Consider the following 17,474-nt stretch of genomic DNA (forward strand, 5'->3'; position numbering starts at 1 on the left):
AATCAGCTCCTCATTTTGCATGCTACCCCTCGGCCCGTTGGCTGCTGAGTGCCTGGCACCCACTATCAATTTAGCCTTGCAGTGGTGGCTGGAGAAGGTGCCACGACTGGCTCTGTTGGTTTCAAAGACACAGTCCCATCACTGTTGAAATCCTTTAGCAAAGGCAAGATGCAGGCTGCTGAGAAAGGCTCCTGCACTGCACCCTGTTGCTTTTCAGAGTAGGGAGACTGCGTCTCACAGGGAGATGGCGTTTGAGAAACGCTGGGAATGTCCCCACTGGCAAGCAGCACACAGCCCTGTTGTGGTAGCAGTAGGGACAGAGCCGCCACATGCGCTGGACATGGGCTGCGGGGTGCAGTGTCTTCCCCAACAAGCCCCGCGCTCCGCTCCGAGATTAGCCCCGACGAGTGAGCAGCTCCAGACCCGTGGGAACACGTGGTCTCTGTTCCTGTTGCCCACACCTCCCCAGCCCCGGCTTCCCTGACTGTCCCTCAGTGCAGAGGCAGACACCGAGCCCGGAGGGCTAAGCGACTTACCTCATGCACTGCCAGCCTGCTGGGGAGGAATGGCTGCTGATGTCGGCAGGGCGCTCCAGACATGCCTAGAGCATGTCTGTGCCTGCCCCCTCCCTGTCTCCTCACACCTATGAGAAGCCAGTGTGCAGGGTGTGTGTGATGAGGAAGGGCGCCTGTGGTGATCGGGGTCAGCAGCCAGAGCCCTCAGGTGATCTTCAGAGGAGGGATGGAGCCTCCCTTTGCCTCCAGCCACACTTACAGCAGCAGCTCTGAGTGCCCTTGCCTGTCCAGAAGGAAGACTTGCAGCCCCAGCCCCAGCCCCAGCCCCAGCCCCAGCCCGTGTCTACAGCGCAAGCCTTTGTGCGTGTTAGGTACTGGACTCCCTAGATGACGCTCTGCAGATGAGGTACCTGATCCTCCCTAGACAGGCAGGAGGGAGAAACACAGGTGATGGTGATACCCCGGCCCACAAGCACGAGGGGTCCCCCCACACCACTCTTGCTGTGACCTCCGCCCTACTCCACTGCCTCACAGGACTCTTGTCATTGGATTTAGGGTGCGCTCTGCTCCGTGGTGTTTTCGTGTCAGATTGTAATCTTTAATTACACCAACAAAGACCCTTTTCCAAATATGATCACATTTCAAGGTCCTGGTTCGCACACCACACTGTTATCATACATGTTTTGTGGAGACGGAAACGGGGGGCCAGAAAGATGGGGTCACTCAGGATGTCAGTGTCGCACAAGGACATCCAGAAACAGACTAGGGAAGCGCAGTGAGCCTGACGTTTCTGCCTCCCAGGTGAATGGTGTGAACATGAAGATGCCTGTGATGCTGGATGGGGACAGGGTCCAGGCCTTCCAGCACGGCACAGATGTGGTGGTCAAGACCAGATTCGGCCCGCAAGTGTCCTACGATCTCAAAAACAATGTGCGCGTCACCGTGCCCCGCAACTACTATAAACACATGTGCGGCCTGTGTGGGGACTACAATGAGGACCCCAAGAACGACTTCCAGAAGTCCGATGGCGCTCAGGCAGCCAACCCCCAGGACCTGGGTAACTCGTGGGAGAAGGCCCAGCCCGGCTCTCCCTGCCAGCCCTGGCCCGCTTGCAAACCAGGAGAGGACTGCACCCCAAAGTGCAGCCCAGATCTGGAGAGTAAGTATCGCGAGATAGGGTTCTGTGGGCTGCTCACCAGCCCCACGGGGCCCATGGCTGACTGCCACCAGCGGCTGGACCCCCAGGGTCCCTTGCAAGACTGTGTGTTTGATCTCTGCCTGGGTGGCGGGAACCTGAGCATTCTCTGCGACAACATCCACGCCTACGTGAGCGCCTGCCAGGCAGCTGGGGGGAAAGTGGAGCCCTGGAGGACCGAGACTTTCTGTCGTGAGTTGCGGGACACTGAGGGGTAGGGAGTGGGGAGGTTGGGGATAGGGGTAGAACCCCCACCTCTGCCCCGGAGCCCTGATTGGCACTCCCTTTCTCACAGCAATGAAGTGCCCTCCTAACAGTCGCTATAAGGTGTGCACAGACATCTGCTCCCTGGGCTGCTCAACCATCACCACGCCAGTGAATTGCCCGGACGTGTGTGCTGAGGGCTGTGAGTGTGACCCGGAATTCCTGCACAGCGCCACAGCCTGTGTGCTGGCCGAGAAATGCGGCTGCCACCACAGGGGGAGCTACTATGAGGTAGGAACCTCCTCTTCACGGAGCCTGGGGCTCCCTCCTGAAGCCAGCCCCATTGATCATCAGCCCTCCTGAACATCCCTCTGCCCAAGCCTGTCCCCTGCCCTCCCCCTGACCTGGTACCCCTTGTCCTCATCCATCCAGTCCTTAATTTTGGTCTCTCTGGTCTGCAGTCCTCATGGCAGTAGGAAATCCCTTTCCAAATGTCGCCATGGGTATGGATGCTTCAAACTCCCCCTGGTTCCCGATGTCAAGACTTACCTTTGTGTACCTGTCTGGGCAAAGATGTCCATCATCTGGCTGGGGTCCTTCTGCTGGGCTGAGAAAAAGATGGTGTGTAGGGAGGCTGTTCAGGTGCTGATCCGGGCACTGTGTATCCACAGGGTTTGAGAAGTGCCGGGGCTCCCGCCCTGGCGCCCACAGACCACCACTGAGATGCACAGTGCAGTGGTTAGGGGGTCTTCCTCTCTTGGAGTCAGTCAGACCTGGTGACTAACATTTTCTCTCATTTGGGGTCTGTTGATGACTGACATCTCTTTCTCCTGCTCTATACCTACATTCAAAAACCCTTTTAAATTCAGAGGCTGCAAAAGGCAGCCAGTAAGGACAGGGGAGACAGGAGGGAGACAGGGTTCCTCTCTGTGGCATAGGACAGGCTGTTCTACCACTGATGAGCAAAACTTAAACTGACCACTTTTTTTTGCTGCAGTCAGAGACGGAGCTGTGAGAAGGGGCTCCTAGCCAGAGGTGTGAATGAGGCTCTTTGGTGTGGGGGTCAGCTCAGGTCTCCTGCTAACGTGTGCCTGCTCATGGAGGGGCTGTTGGCACAGCTCCGAGTCTGTTAACTTATTTGTGAATCTACAGGGTAATAAGAGATAAAGAGACAGAAAATAGAACATATACACCACAGGCACACATTCAAGAGAAGGAATGGGTGAGGCAAATGGTCCCAAAAAGAACTTTATTGTCCTGGTTACACTTTTTATACCCTGAGTAAAAGCTCTCTACATCAGACAAAGAACTACCTCATAGTCAAAGAGATTTATCACAGAGACAGACAGAACTGTTACAGTGGGAGGGATTTTCAGTGATTGCACGTTTCAGTGCTAAGCTGACCCTCCCTACCTCTAGCTTTGCAGTTTTAAAACAACAGTATCTTCTGTGGTAAACTGACAAGGCATAAGGAATTACAATGAAACAGTTTCTATTCTGTGACATTAAGGTTTGTGTAGTCCCATTATTTTCTGAGTTCACGGGCTGACAAGGCATAAGGAATTACAATGAAACAGTTTCTATTCTGTGACATTAAGGTTTGTGTAGTCCCATTATTTTCTGAGTTCACGGGAAATTCAAACCAACTTGTGAATACTTAAGGTATATACTAGGGTCCCTGGTACCATCTCTGGAGTGAAAGTTTATCTGAAGCCACAGATCTGTCTCAAGCCTATCTCTTGTGAGGCATCTGAGGTCCACAAAAGTATTTATTGCAGCTGTAAACTTTATATCAACTATTTAGCTTTTTAAATTCTAAAATTGTTTGAATCAAACCAGGAATCCCATTATCAGGAATTAATTCATCCTAACTGCAGTGCCTCCTCATAAATTCCCGTAGGGGCTTGTTCAGTCAGAGTGGGGAAATACCCAGAAAGTGGGAGTTCACATCATACCAGATTCTTGAGAGATATAGCAGCACTGAAAGAACTGCCAGAGGCTGCAACCAGTTCTGGGGTGTGTTCCATACAGGCCTTCAGGCCTTCTAGAAGGCCCACATGACCACTGAACCCCTCTGTTCTGAATGGCTTCTGAAGGTGCATGAGTGTATTTGGTTCCTGACAATTCCTGACAGATAAGTGGCAAACAGTCAAGAGCCTCTAATGCCACAGCTCTGGTTCAGGCTCAGGTGACAAGACCCTTAGCTTTGGAAGCGCCACAGTTTCTTTCAAAGGCTTAAGAGGTCAAGGATTCTTTAGGCCTTAGCAGCAGCCAACGTTCCACTGTAGGTCTGGGGTTTGAGAGTCCCATGAAGCTCAGTGGAAATCTGCCAGCCACCAGAGCCTGCTTTTCTCTCCTGGCTCTTTACAGCCTCCTTTGACTTCAGTTCTTTGTCCTTCCTGCTTCTGCCATCTCCCCTGTCCTACCCCCCCCCCCCCCCCCCGGCTCTGTCTCCCATTCTTCAGCTGTCAATTAGCCTGCTGCCCTGCCGCTTTTGCAGTCCAGCGCTAGCTCAGCTGGCCTCTTCTCCTCTTTATCAAGCTTTGCAGCTTTGATACCTGGGCCTGCTCACTGCTCAGCTGTCATCGCCACTCGGTGTCCCCGTGGCCACTGCACGCTGCTGTCTTGTCACTTTCTTCACGTTGCCAGCTGGGCCCTCAATATTGAAAAGCAAGTGATATTGACATTCAGAGCCAATATCGCTGGTACATTCTGGGGCAGAGGTTCTAGGAACAGCCATGCTTGTGGTGGGAGTACTTCAGGGGCCAGAACCACCAGCTGTGACCTTCTCCACAGATCCATGCAGCGCTCGAAACCACAGCAGCTGACATGAGCTTAATATCATTAAAACCAGCTTAATATGGCTGGTTCGTTTGCTCAAGGCAGCCACAGCAGCAAGGGTCCAATACCTGATTCCAAGTAGGGAATCGAATTGCCTGATTCTCCAATATCTTCTCTTACTTGCAAGAAAATGAACACCAGAAAGAGTGCTTACCACAAGAAAGCACCGAATTTATCTTAACGATATGATTACAGTGATTTTTAAGATTTACTTTTATTTTATGTATGAGTGTTTGTGTATGTCTGCGCACCACGGGTGTTCCTAGTGGGTGTCATCAAAGAGGCTGGGAGAGGGCATCAGATCCTTTAGGGCTGAAGCTCCAGATGCTGTGAGCTGCCGTGTGGGTGCTGAGAATCAAGTCCTCCGGAAGAGCAGCCAGGGCTCTTACCCACTGAGCCATCTCTCCAGCCCTTCCCCCCCGTTAAAACACCCTGTGCCACACCCACAAAGAGGAGACCTCTCGTGTTACAGCAGATACTCATCCCTCTGCTTCCTCCTCTTATTCCCCCCCACCCCCAACAGAACTCTGCCTTAACCTGTGGGTGGGTGCACGCGCGTACCCACACCGGAACTCTGCCTTCTCTAAAGAACCAAGAAGACTAAGTACCTTCCCTGCAGTTCTCCCGCCATGAACAACAGCAATGAAAGCACATGTGTGGGCGGCACCGACCGTGGACCTGTCTGGTGCACGCAGAGAGAGAGGCTTTTCATTATGACGTCAAATGTGCGGTGTTAGGAGAATAGGGAAATGTAGCGCCATATACCTGCTCAGCACTTAGCTTAGGTTTCACAGAATCTTTGCTCTGGTTCTCTTCCTTCCTCTTTTCTTCCTTCCTTTCTCCTTCCTCCCTTCCTTCTTTCCTTTTTTTGATGGTCTGGGTGTGGCCCTAAGTGACTCACTATGTAGTCCAGACTGGCCTCAAATTTTCAGCAACGCCCTTGCCTCAGCCTCCCTGGTGATGGGACGATGCCATCCAGCACTGTGCCTGGCTTGCCTTGTTTTCATCGACTATTTAGCTATTTCTTCTAAACAGTGGATTTTAGAATGAATGAGCGGAGAAATGAATGAAGAAATGAGTGAGCGGAGCCTCAAAGCCATGCCGTGCCCCAGTTTCACTCAGTGGACCACACTGCTGAGAGCTGCTCCCCAGCCCTCTCTGTGCCTGGAACACTGGGGATGCCAAGGTCTGCGCCCTCTCTGCTCGCTGATGACGTGCCTTCTGTCTCCGCAGCCGGAGGAGTCAGTGCTCATTGAAAATTGCCAGCAGCATTGTGTGTGCCACGCAGGCAAAGGCATGGTGTGCCAGGATCACAGCTGCAAGCCAGGACAGGTGTGCGAGCCCTCAGGAGGCGTCCTGACCTGCGTCACCAAAGGTGCTGGGCAGAGGGGCTGGGCTGGTGGGGAGGAGGGTCACAGGACGGGCTGGGAGCTGAGGGGGACGGAACTGCGTGGTGAGAGGTGCAGGGGTCTGTGGGTTGAGGGGTCAGACCCTAGGCTGGGATTCCGGGAGCCCAGGGCAGAGTCTGGGAACCTTAAGTTAAGGGAGCGGAAGGGTTCCAGGTGTGGGAACCTCGGGGCAAGATTTCGATGTGGTTGCCAAAGGCCCTTGGATGGAGTAGTGCAGGGCTAGGCGAGCTTTTTCTTTCTAGTGCAGTGGCAATCGCTTAAGTGTGCAGGCCACATGCCCTAGAGCACAGCTCTTCACCGCGACACAGCTTGATTCACAGCGACAAGCCGCAGGAAGGGCTATGATTTGTTGGCCACCGCTCACTGGATCAGGCACGGGGCTGCAGACACCAGAATCAAGGGTCCACTGGTCACTGGGAAATCAGAGCTCTGAGTTTCTGAGGCTGTTGCTCCCAGGGCAGAGGCAGAGGCAGAAATCAAGGAAAAGGTCGTGGCTTTAGAGACGCAGGTCTCAGAAGAGGGCCCCCTCATTCAAACTCGGGGGCGGGGGTGCAGAACCTTAACCTCACGCCACCTTCTCAGGAATGGAACCCTCTCCTGCAACAAATAATGAGAACTCCAGAGCTGAGGGCCAGGCTGCGACACTCAGAGTCGCTGAGGAATGGGCTACCTTGATCAGGGAGGAAGACAGCCGGAGAGGACAAGTGATTTGCATGTTTAGGGGTGTGGCCCAGGGCGTGGCCAGCCAGTGCCTGGACCTGGAGTTCCCCGCTAGCACGAGCAAGAGCCTGGAAAGGCGCTACGGCTCTGTCTGCGACCGGGTAGAGAGGAACACGAGGGGCACTCAGACAGTCGAAGATGCACTGAGTGGCCCCTTCAGGGCTCCCTCACCACACAGGAAGGGGCACACCCTAAGGCTGCCCCAGTCCCCGCTGGAAGGGGCACCCTTGCAGCGCCTCTGGGCGGGGAGGATCCAGCAGGATGGGGTTGCGGGAGTGAAGCCCCCGCTGAAGTGCTGATGAAAGCAGCTGGAAGCAGCCCCTGGGGTGAGAGCCGGCGTCCCTCCCGCCTCAGGCCCCGCTTGCGGGCAGCTGCGGGAAGAGCGGAGCAGGTTGTGAGGGCAGGGTCCCTCCCTCAGTCTCCCCAGCGCCCTCTGCTGACAACCTTTTCAGGCTGATAGCAAACAGAGGAGCAAGCTTGAAGGCTGCACGCCTGGCCAGAGGGAGCCCGCGTGCCCCTTCCCGGAGACGTGGGTATAGTGTACGAGCCCATGGAGCCTTGGACATGGGAGCGCTCCAAGATAAGCCTCAGCCATGAGACTCCCACGGCAGAGCACGGCGCCACCCATGAATGGAGCTAGCGCCTCAGGATTTAGACTGGGGACTGAGTCACAGTGTGTAATGTTGGGGCCCCAGACACAGAAATCTCACCAGGAAATCCCGGGAGTGAGGTCCTGGCAGGTGACACATGACATCATAGGTTGCTAGGCAACCCAGAAGCACGCCGCCTAAATACTAACACTTGAGAGACCTGGAGTCCAGAAGAAGGAGTTTGGTCCCCTGGAACTGGAGTTGCTTGGCCGTGAGCCTCCACTGGGATACTCCTCCGCCAAGGCAGCAAATGCTCTTACCTGCAGAGCCATCTCTCCACTTCTCCACAGCAACCCTAGGGCCTGGGGCTTAGGTATCAACACTGTTGCTGGGGGATCTGGTCTCGCTTGTGGCGACATTGAAAGCCAATATCGCTGGTACATTCTGGGACGGAGGTTCTGGGAACAGCCATGCTTGTGGTGGGCAGCCCCTCAGGAATGTCTCCTGCTATCCACAGACCCATGCCAAGGTGTTACCTGTAGGTCGCAGGAAACGTGTGAAGAGAAAGATGGCAAGGGAGTGTGCATACCCAACTATGACGCCAAGTGCTGGGTGTGGGGAGACCCCCACTACCGTTCCTTCGACGGCTGGACCACTAACTTCCACGGCACCTGCAGCTACCTGCTGGCAGGGAGCAGCTGTCCTGGGGTCAGCGATGAGGGGCTGACCCCCTTCTCGGTCGTCACCAAGCATGAGAGCCAGGGCACCCCTACCATATCCAATGTGAAGAAGGTCACCGTGAAAACCCACAACACCAGCATCGACATCCTCAAGAAACAGATCGGCAGAGTCAAGGTAGGGCCAGCAGGGCGGGCCTGCAAGCACCCAGAGGAGGCTACAGTTGGGCTCTCCGTCAATCAGGAGATCTAAAATAGACTCACTCCAAAGCTAGGTCTTGTTCCCAGGAGCCATAACAGCAGTCAGGAGGAAGCCCTTGGCAGAGAGGGGACCAGGACAGCAGAGGCGACAGCTCAGCTCGCACTGCTCCCTTGACTCTGTTGGCCTCCCTGTCTCCCCAGGTGAATGGTGTCCTCACAGCCTTGCCTGTCCACTTGGCTGGTGGGAGGATTTCAGTGGTTCACGGAGGCTCAAAGGCTGTGGTGCAGACTGACTTCGGGCTTCAGGTCACTTATGACTGGAACTGGAGAGTGCAGGTCACATTGCCCAGTAGCTACCATGGTGCAGTGTGTGGGCTCTGTGGAAACATGGACAAAAACCCCAAAAATGACCAAGTCTTCCCTAATGGCACGTTGGCACCCTCAATACCCACCTGGGGCGGCAGCTGGCAGGTTCCAGGGTTGGACCCTCTTTGTTGGAATGAATGTCAGGGGTCCTGTCCAATGTGCCCAGAGGACCGAGTGGAGGAATATGGGGGCCCCGGCTTCTGTGGCCTTCTGTCCCCTGACACAGTGGGCCCCTTTGCCAAGTGCCATGCCCATGTGCCTCCTGAAAGCTTCTTCAAGGGCTGTGTGCTGGACCTTTGCCTGGGTGGTCAAGTCAAAGAAATACTGTGCCAGGCACTGACCACTTATGCTGAGGCCTGCCAGGCTGCAGGCATCAAGATCAAGGGCTGGAGGACTCAGGCTGGTTGTGGTGAGTGGTGGGGAGCAGGGCAAGGGGGGGGCACATGGGCTAGCTTCACTCCCACCCTTTGGGGTCTTTCATCCGGATCCTGTTCGTCTGTCCCCCAGATGTGTGTGTCTGTGTCTCTATCTCATCATCTGTCTTCTGCTCCTCAGTCCAGCTGCTCTGCTTTGCCTTTGTGTCCTGCCTGGCTGTGTCACTGGATCTGTAAGCTCTCTGTCCCCTTCTGTCTCTGTTGATGCCTCTTCCCACTCTGTCCCCAGAGGCCACATCAACATCATTCTTTCTCTCCTTCCCTCATCTACCCACAGAGATCTCCTGCCCTGACAACAGCCACTATGAGCTCTGTGGCCCACCATGCCCAGCCGTCTGCCCACCCCCAGCACGCCACACAACCCCAGCTGTCTGTAACGGGCCCTGTGTGGAGGGGTGCCAGTGTGACCAGGGCTTTGTCTTGAGTGCTGGGCAGTGTGTTCCCCTGGATGGCGGCTGTGGCTGCTGGGTCAATGGCACATACCATGAAGCAGGCACCGAGTTTTGGACTGATGCCACTTGCTCTGAGAGGTGTCACTGTGGACCTGGAGGTAACTCCTTGGTCTGCAAGCCTGCCAGCTGTGGACTGGGTGAGGAGTGTGCCTTGCTGCCCTCTGGCCAGCTAGGCTGCCAACCTACAAGCACAGCTCAGTGCCAAGCCTGGGGTGATCCCCATTACACCACCCTAGATGGGTACAAGTTTGACTTCCAAGGCACCTGTGAGTACCTGCTGAGCGCCCCCTGCCATGCAGCACCCAAGGGGACCGAATTCTTCAAAGTCACTGTGGTTAATGAGCACAGGGGCGGCCAGGCTGTCAGCTACACCCGAAGTGTCACTCTGCAGATCTATGGCCTCAACCTGACCGTCAGTGCCCACTGGCCAGGGCGGATACAGGTGAGTGAGCTGTGGGCCACACAGAAGCCATTCTGCCTATACAGGAGAGAATGAGGTGACCATTCCCCAAAGCACCTTTCCCAGCTTGGCAGGAGCAGGAGGCTGGCTCAGCCTGCAGCCTGTGGGACCCGGAGGGCTGGAAGCAGCAGCTTCCCCAGACTCGGCCTTCCAGTGTTGCTCTAGGGTGGACTGTGGGAAGTACCTGCTTCTGGGCAGCTCTAGATCTGGTGGTGTGATGGTGGTTCAGCTCTGGTAATTCAGCTGCCAGAGGCTGAGGCAGGAAGGCGCAGAGACCTGCACCAGCTACCACAGCCGTTCTTTGGGACAGAGAGCAGCAAACAAAGGAGGGAAAACAAAAGGGGTCCGTGACTCCAAGTCTCCTTCCCTTAATGCTAGCTGGGGAAGTGACCTACTTCGGTACCATAACTCACAAGTCGCAGAAACAGCTGCAAAGCTCTCAGTGCCTCTCACAGCCTACCGTCTCTCGGCCCACAGGTGAACGGAGAGTTCGTTTCTCTGCCCTTCCGCATGGACCAGCGGCTGAGCATTTACCTAAGTGGAGCAGATGTGGTGGTGAACACTGCCTCAGGCATCTCCCTGGCTTTTGACGGACACAGTTTCGTGCGCCTGCGCGTGCCTGCTGCCTATGCGGGCTCCCTCTGTGGCCTGTGTGGGAACTACAACAAAAATTCCAGCGATGACCTGGCAGCGGTGGATGGGAAACCTGAAGGCTGGAAGGTGGGCGGAACCCCAGGCTGTGACCAGTGCCAGCCTGGACCTTGCCCGACACCCTGCACACCTGAGCAACAGGAGCCCTTCCGAGGCCCCGACGCCTGCGGCATAATCTCCGCCCCCGAAGGCCCACTAGCACCCTGCCACCACCTCGTGCCCCCCACGCAGTACCTGGAGGCCTGCTTGCTGGATGCCTGTCAGGTTCAGGGCCACCCAGGAGGCCTCTGTCCTGCCGTGGCCACCTATGTGGCAGCTTGTCAGGCTGCTGGGGCCCAGCTTGGAGAGTGGAGGAAGCCAGACTTCTGTCGTGAGTACTGACCCGTGCAGCTACACTCACAGGGTGGCCCCCAACCCGTTCCGGGGCCCTAAGCCAAGAGCCCTGTCGCTTCAGTGGAGCTCAGTGCCCATCCCCACCCCCTCCTGTCAGAGACACACTCTGGCACGGAGACTGACAAGCAGCAGTGGGCTGAGGAGGACCCAAAGTCAGAGAGCCGGGTGCACACCGCTCTGGGGGTTCCTCCTTCTGGTGGACTTGGAGAGGACCCAGTGACAGTTGCTCAGCAGGAGCCCCTGTCAGAGGCCGAGTGAGGGACTCCTGGTCACAGGCCTGGACCATCTCCCACCCTGGAATAGAGCACAGAAGTGGTCAGATCGCCCAGTGGTGTCTGGGAGACCCCGCACTGCCTGCCACGCTGCTCAGACAGCAGAATCCAGCTCAGTGGGGCTCAGGACCTGTTCTCGGCAGATCCAAGCAGACTGAGTCAGGAGCTGTGGGGCAGCTCTTTCAGGCAGATCTGCTGGCTCAGGCCCCCTCAGTGTCCCCCAACCACACACACACACACACACACACACACACACACACACACACACACACTGGCACACCACCCTGAAACAGAGCATGTTGGAGAGAGCAGAGGGCGCTCCCATCATGCCCGCACTGTCTTCACCTTCTTCAGTCAGCTTGACTGGTCTCTCCCACACAAGGCTTTTAGTCACCTCACACAGCCTTGGTGGGTCCTAGGCCGCTCTGCTCAGTTGCTGGCCGGATCCCCCAGACAGCCACTTGCTTTAGAAGTACCTGTCAGGGTGACACACCCATCCCAGGGACACGCCCCACACCTGAGCTCCCATAGCAGTGCCCCTGTCACAAGTTCTAGGTCAAGTCCATGGGGAGCCAGAGCAGCGAGTTGCCTCGGTCAGGCCCTCACACCCAAGCCCTCCTGACCCCACCATCGCCTCTGCCTGACTGCCTTCTTCTCTCCCCACAGCGCTCCAGTGTCCTGCCAACAGTCATTACCAGCTCTGTGGTGACTCCTGCCCTGTGAGTTGCCCGTCCCTGTCAGCCCCCGAGGGCTGTGAAACCGCCTGCCGTGAAGGCTGCGTCTGTGACTCTGGCTTTGTGCTCAGCGGTGATGCCTGTGTGCCGGTGGGCCAGTGCGGCTGCCTTTACAGTGGCCGTTACTACCAGCTCGGCGCCACCTTCTACCCAGGCCCTGAGTGTGAGCGGCGCTGTGAGTGTGCCTCAGACGGCCAGGTCAGCTGCAAAATAGACACCTGTGGGATATATGAGGAGTGCCGGATGGAGGATGGAGTCCGGGGCTGCTATCCCCAAAGCTCTGAATTTATGCTGGTCCTTGATGGAACTCATTACGCCACACTTGATGGGTTGGTGTATGACCTCCATGGCTCCTGCTCCTACGTCTTGGCCAGAGTCTGTTACCCAAAACCTGGTGACGAGGAGTTCTCCATCGTGCTCGAGAAGAACATGGCTGGTGACCTCCAGCGGTTGGTGGTTACTGTGGAAGGCCAGGTTGTCGTCCTGGCCCAAGGGCCACACGTGAGTGGACACGCCTGCCCGTGGTCCTGATCTGGGACACAGCCCCACACATGGGGTCATCTGAAGTCATTCCCCTACTTTGGAGGGTCTTGTGGGATGTTGACCAATTTGAGAGCCCCGAGAGCATCAGCTTGTGAGGCAAAGGTGTCACCCTGCAACCCGCTGGAGACATGGCCCTAACCCTTCCCTGGGGGATTAAATTGACTCCATTCTGCTCCCACTAAAAAGCACTTAGTTCTGCCTTGAGTGTCTAAAGGATGTTAGTGGTTGTTTTAAATTTATGTTGGAGTTTCTCTTTTAACCTGGCTAGCACCCAAATAATTGAGACCATCATATTTATTTGACAAGCTTTATGGCACAAGAACTGAGCTGTATTAATCTGTTTTACCGTCTAGGCTAATCTGGCTTCCTCCCAGCAAAAGTCTCTACGATGCTTGCCTTTATTTTGGCTTTCTCTGCCTCGGATACTCTCTTCTGGTGTCTCCTGGACCTCTCCTCCTGGCTGAGTCCCCACTTTCTTTCTTTCTCTCCTCCTTCCCTGGCACAGAAATCCAGCCCTATTCTCAACCCTGCTCAGTCACTGTCAAGCCGCTTTATTGACCTGTCAGGGAACTGGGGAGCAAAGTTTAGACAGGAGAGTCTCTGAACAAGGATGGCAAACAGATGTGGGGGAGGGGGGCACAGAAATCAGCATTTGAATCTTTACACAGTCCACAGTAGCACTACGCCTACAGAGGGACACAGTTCCTTACCAAAACTATAAGGACCTTCCTTAAACTGATGTTCTCTGACCCAACTTGCCTGCTTTCCCACCCAGGTGACTGTGGACAGTGAAGCTGTCATGCTCCCCGTGGTTGTGGGTTCCATATATATAACTATTGAAAGCCGGAACATGTTTCTACAGACAAAAACAGGGCTGAAAGTGCTTTTTGATGGCGATGGCCATATCCTCATGTCCATCCCTAGTCCCTTCCGTGGACGTATCTGTGGCCTCTGTGGGAACTTCAATGGCAACCGGAGTGATGACTTTGTGCTCCCCAGTGGGGTGGCGGCCCCCAGCGTGGAAGCCTTTGGAACTGCATGGCGAGCTCCCGGCTCCTCCCTGGGCTGTGGTGAAGGCTGTGGGCCCCAAGGCTGCCCTGTGTGCTTGGCAGAGAACAGAGAAGCTTATGAGAAAAATGAATCCTGTGGGAAGATCCGGGACCCCCAAGGCCCCTTTGCAGCCTGCCACCAGGTTCTGAGTCCCTCTGAATACTTCCACCAATGTGTGTATGACCTGTGTGCTCATAAGGGCAAGAAATCCTATCTCTGCCGTAGCCTGGCAGCTTACACTGCAGCCTGTCAGGCAGCTGGTGCAACAGTGGAGCCCTGGAGGACAGACAGCTTCTGCCGTGAGTCTGTGGGCCCCTCGCGCGACCCTCCAGCCCTGACCCAGCATCCTCTATCCTTCCTTCTGGCTCTGGGGTCTCAGACTCCGGTCAAGAGCCCACTCTGCCTAGCTGTCACGCGCACCTCTTCCCAGGCAGATTCCGAGGTCTTCCCAGAGTGACCTGAAAGGGAGTCAGATGTGTTGAGAGCCCACGGGAGTCCTGAGTCTCTGGCTCACTGACCCCTCCCACAGGCTCTGTATCTTCCCACATCCTCAGTGCAAGGCCACAGGCAACAGACCCCCAATCCAGGACCACACATCCCCTTCCAAAGTGCAAGGCCACAGGCCATAGACCCCCAATCCAGGACCACACACCCTCTTCCAAAGTACAGGGTGGGAACAGGTCCCCTCTGATGCCCCATGTCAAAGCAACGGCCCCTGGTGTATCGGTGAAGAGCCAGCTCTCCTTCAGTCGCCTAGGAGGACCCAGACCCGGGGCCACACCTACCGAACGGCATTGAAACAGTCCCGGTTTGACTGTGCACACTGTCTAGCTCAGACAGTAGGCTAGGCCCACACTCCCTGTATTTCTGAGCATGTCTCCTGGTGGTCTTTACCGTCTCTGCACCTGCTGTGTTTCCACCTGAAATCAAACTTCACCCCGAACCTGACCCTTCTTTCCTGCCCTGGGACTATGGGATGGAAACCAGGCCAGCCTGAGCTACTCAGAGCCCAGAGCCTTCCCTCTGATATCTTCCTGTATCTTTCCCATAGTCTTGTTTCTCTTGCCCCACCCATTCTTGTGCTGTCCCAACCCTGGGCTTGCACCTCCTGTCTCACCCAGCCGCTCTGTCCTCCCCCATCCCAACTCAGTGTTCCCGATGTGGTCAGAACTTTCTGCTGGAGCGCCACCCCCCCCACCCCCCACCCCCCGCTGCCACCTGAGTCTTCTGCCTCACCTCCCCAGCCCTTCCACACAGTCCACTTGCCCACTCCGCCCCACCCCCACCCTCCTTCTGGGCCTCCCCACGCTATCCACGCTGCCTTTCCGGATCTCTCATCCCATCCCTGTCTTATGGCTGATCCTCCAAGCCCAAGCCCAGCCTTCTCCCATGCCTTCCCATCCTTCCCCAGCATCTCCATGTTCCAGGCCTGACCCTCTGTGTCAGATCCCTCGTATTCACAGGCCCCTCTACCCATTCTCTCCCAGTGCAGCAGGGCACACTCTAGGTGTCCACAAACCTGGATGTGAGCTCTGTAAGGCGGGGCTGAGGACTGGCCAGAGCTCAGGCGGCGCCCTGCAGCAGCTGTGACCCACCTTGCCTCCTCTCCCCGCAGCTCTTCAGTGCCCTGCCCACAGCCACTACTCTGTGTGCACACGCTCCTGCCAGGGCTCCTGTGCTGCTCTCTCTGGCCTCTTGCAGTGCGCTAGCCAGTGCTTTGAAGGCTGTGAGTGTGACGACCACTTCCTGCTCTCCCAGGGCGTGTGCATTCCTGCCCGCGACTGTGGCTGCACCCACAATGGCCAGTACATGCCGGTGAGTGGCGGCTGCAGCAGCAGGGTGGGTAGGGGAGCTGGAGGGGCTTCTGTTCAAGGACTGGGACCCAGGGCCCCCCCCTGCTCCCAGCTGTGGCTGCTCTGCCGGGTCACCCCAGACTCTCAGCTCCCCAGGATTCTGGAGGCTGGGACTCAGGCGAGCCACCATATGGGGGCCTCGGCCAGTTCTTGGCTTGGCCACACCCTCCTGTCTCTGCACGACATCTCCCCGTGTAGTTCTCTTGTGAGTGCTCAGGGGACTTCCCACCTTCAGGACCAGGACAGTCTCCATCAACACAGCCTTAGTCACACTGCAGACACACGTCTCCATTCCTCCACTACCCTTCCCACTCTGAGCTTCACCGGCAGAATCGCTGAGGCAGCATCCTGGCTCCATAGGCGCCTGGTGCTCAGGGCAGTGGTACCCAGTGAATGGAGGCCTCTTCCTGCCATGCATCACACTCGGCAAAAAGGATAGAGTTGATGGTAGTGCGGTGGATGGCTCAACTACCAGTCACTCAGCAGTGCGCTTTGGGATTTGGTGGTTAAGATTCTTGTTGAGGCTTTGTGCATGTAAGTTTGTTTGATAATGTTAACTTCTCTTGTGATTGCAACAATCTGAGACCGTTACAAATGAAGGCTGTGCAATAGAAAAGCCATCCCAAAGCTATGGTTAGGGGTTAGGGTTAGGGTTATAGTCATTAGGAAGCAGTGCTAACTTGTGCAGTTTACAAGTGGAACCAAATTTCTGGCCCTTCCTTCAGGTCTCACTTGCTTCTGGAAGCCATTCAGAATCCCCTAGGTTAGGTCTGCTGCCTCCTCTGGACTTTCACATCTGCCTCCCAGTTCTGACCCTATTCTTGTGCCCACATTCCATTTCCACGCCTTCTCTCCTGCCCCCAACTCTTCCTGCGCCTTCCCAGCTCATCCCTGGCCTCTGCACTGTGAAGCTTTTTGGGGTTTGTAAAGCCAGCATCCGGAGGACAGGCCACAGAGAGATGCAAATGTGGGAGTCCTCCCAATGCAAGGGGGACACTCAGCTCTCTGGCACGCATGTCAACGAACTCCTCCCCTGGATGCAAAATGTTGGGGTTGTGACAAGATCCTGAGCATGTGCAGAACTGATTTCTTACCACCATAGCGCCACACTAAGTGTTCTGGTGGGCACGGCGCAGGGTTCCGGTAGAATGTGGTAGGCTACCTGCAAAACTATACTGCTGTGGAGAATGGATTTAGCATCCCCCAATCCAGTATCCCTGGGGGCTTCTGGACCAAGGGGTGACTCAGTTGTGATAACTGCAGATGTTTTTTGTTGTTTTTTGTTTGTTTGTTTTTTCTTGCAAAGGTTTCAAAGTTTTGTGTTCTTTTAAATAATCTAACTTTAGAACAGTTGCGAACACGGAGGGGTACCGTTTCCTGAGGCTTATCCAACGAGTCCACGCTCACTTCACCACCTTCTGTTTGAGGCTTTCTTGTGAACATGGTGGCTCCTTTATCCTGAAGTCATTAACTCTGGGTTCTGTGAGAATAGGAACTCGATTACGAGACAGATGACAATGACCATAAGCAGAAAATTCCCAGTTATTCAATGCTGTTGTCAGCTGACTTCATCTGTAATGGTTACCCTCTCTGAACCAGAGCCCCTGAGGAGGAAGATGCTCTTCTCTGTTCATAAAATCTGATGAAATCTGCAGGGAGGGAACAGCAATAACTAGGCCTGAGGACTGAGATCAGGGCAAGGGGATTAAAGGTCTGAGGTCTGGGAAAGCAAGAGAACATGGGCAAAAGAGACGCCCAGTTCAGGGAAAGGCATTGTCAGGCCCACTCATTTCCAGAGGTTTCCAGCACCCACCATGAGTCCTGCCATAAGTTTTATATGCGTTCTAGCAATAAGTGTCTTCATATGATTAATGTGTTAATAAATCTCTACAAATTGTGCTCGATTAAAACAAT

At 55.5% G+C, this 17,474-nt stretch overlaps 1 protein-coding gene across 1 annotated transcript in view; it reads left to right on the forward strand.

Moving 5' to 3' along the window:
• LOC110563270 (Fc gamma binding protein) overlaps nucleotides 1-17,474 on the forward strand; it is a 36,571-nt gene that overhangs the window by 14,739 nt on the left and 4,358 nt on the right. The window contains exons 7-16 of the mRNA XM_060366536.1: nucleotides 1,317-1,902; nucleotides 2,006-2,205; nucleotides 5,989-6,130; nucleotides 7,992-8,329; nucleotides 8,554-9,127; nucleotides 9,430-10,046; nucleotides 10,542-11,085; nucleotides 12,047-12,615; nucleotides 13,433-14,006; nucleotides 15,323-15,522. Coding sequence (XP_060222519.1) covers nucleotides 1,317-1,902; nucleotides 2,006-2,205; nucleotides 5,989-6,130; nucleotides 7,992-8,329; nucleotides 8,554-9,127; nucleotides 9,430-10,046; nucleotides 10,542-11,085; nucleotides 12,047-12,615; nucleotides 13,433-14,006; nucleotides 15,323-15,522 — 4,344 coding nt within the window. The remainder of the gene's footprint in view (nucleotides 1-1,316; nucleotides 1,903-2,005; nucleotides 2,206-5,988; nucleotides 6,131-7,991; nucleotides 8,330-8,553; nucleotides 9,128-9,429; nucleotides 10,047-10,541; nucleotides 11,086-12,046; nucleotides 12,616-13,432; nucleotides 14,007-15,322; nucleotides 15,523-17,474) is intronic.

The sequence above is a fragment of the Meriones unguiculatus genome, chromosome 14 (assembly GCF_030254825.1).
Source record: "Meriones unguiculatus strain TT.TT164.6M chromosome 14, Bangor_MerUng_6.1, whole genome shotgun sequence".
Classification (NCBI taxonomy): Eukaryota; Metazoa; Chordata; class Mammalia; order Rodentia; family Muridae; genus Meriones; species Meriones unguiculatus.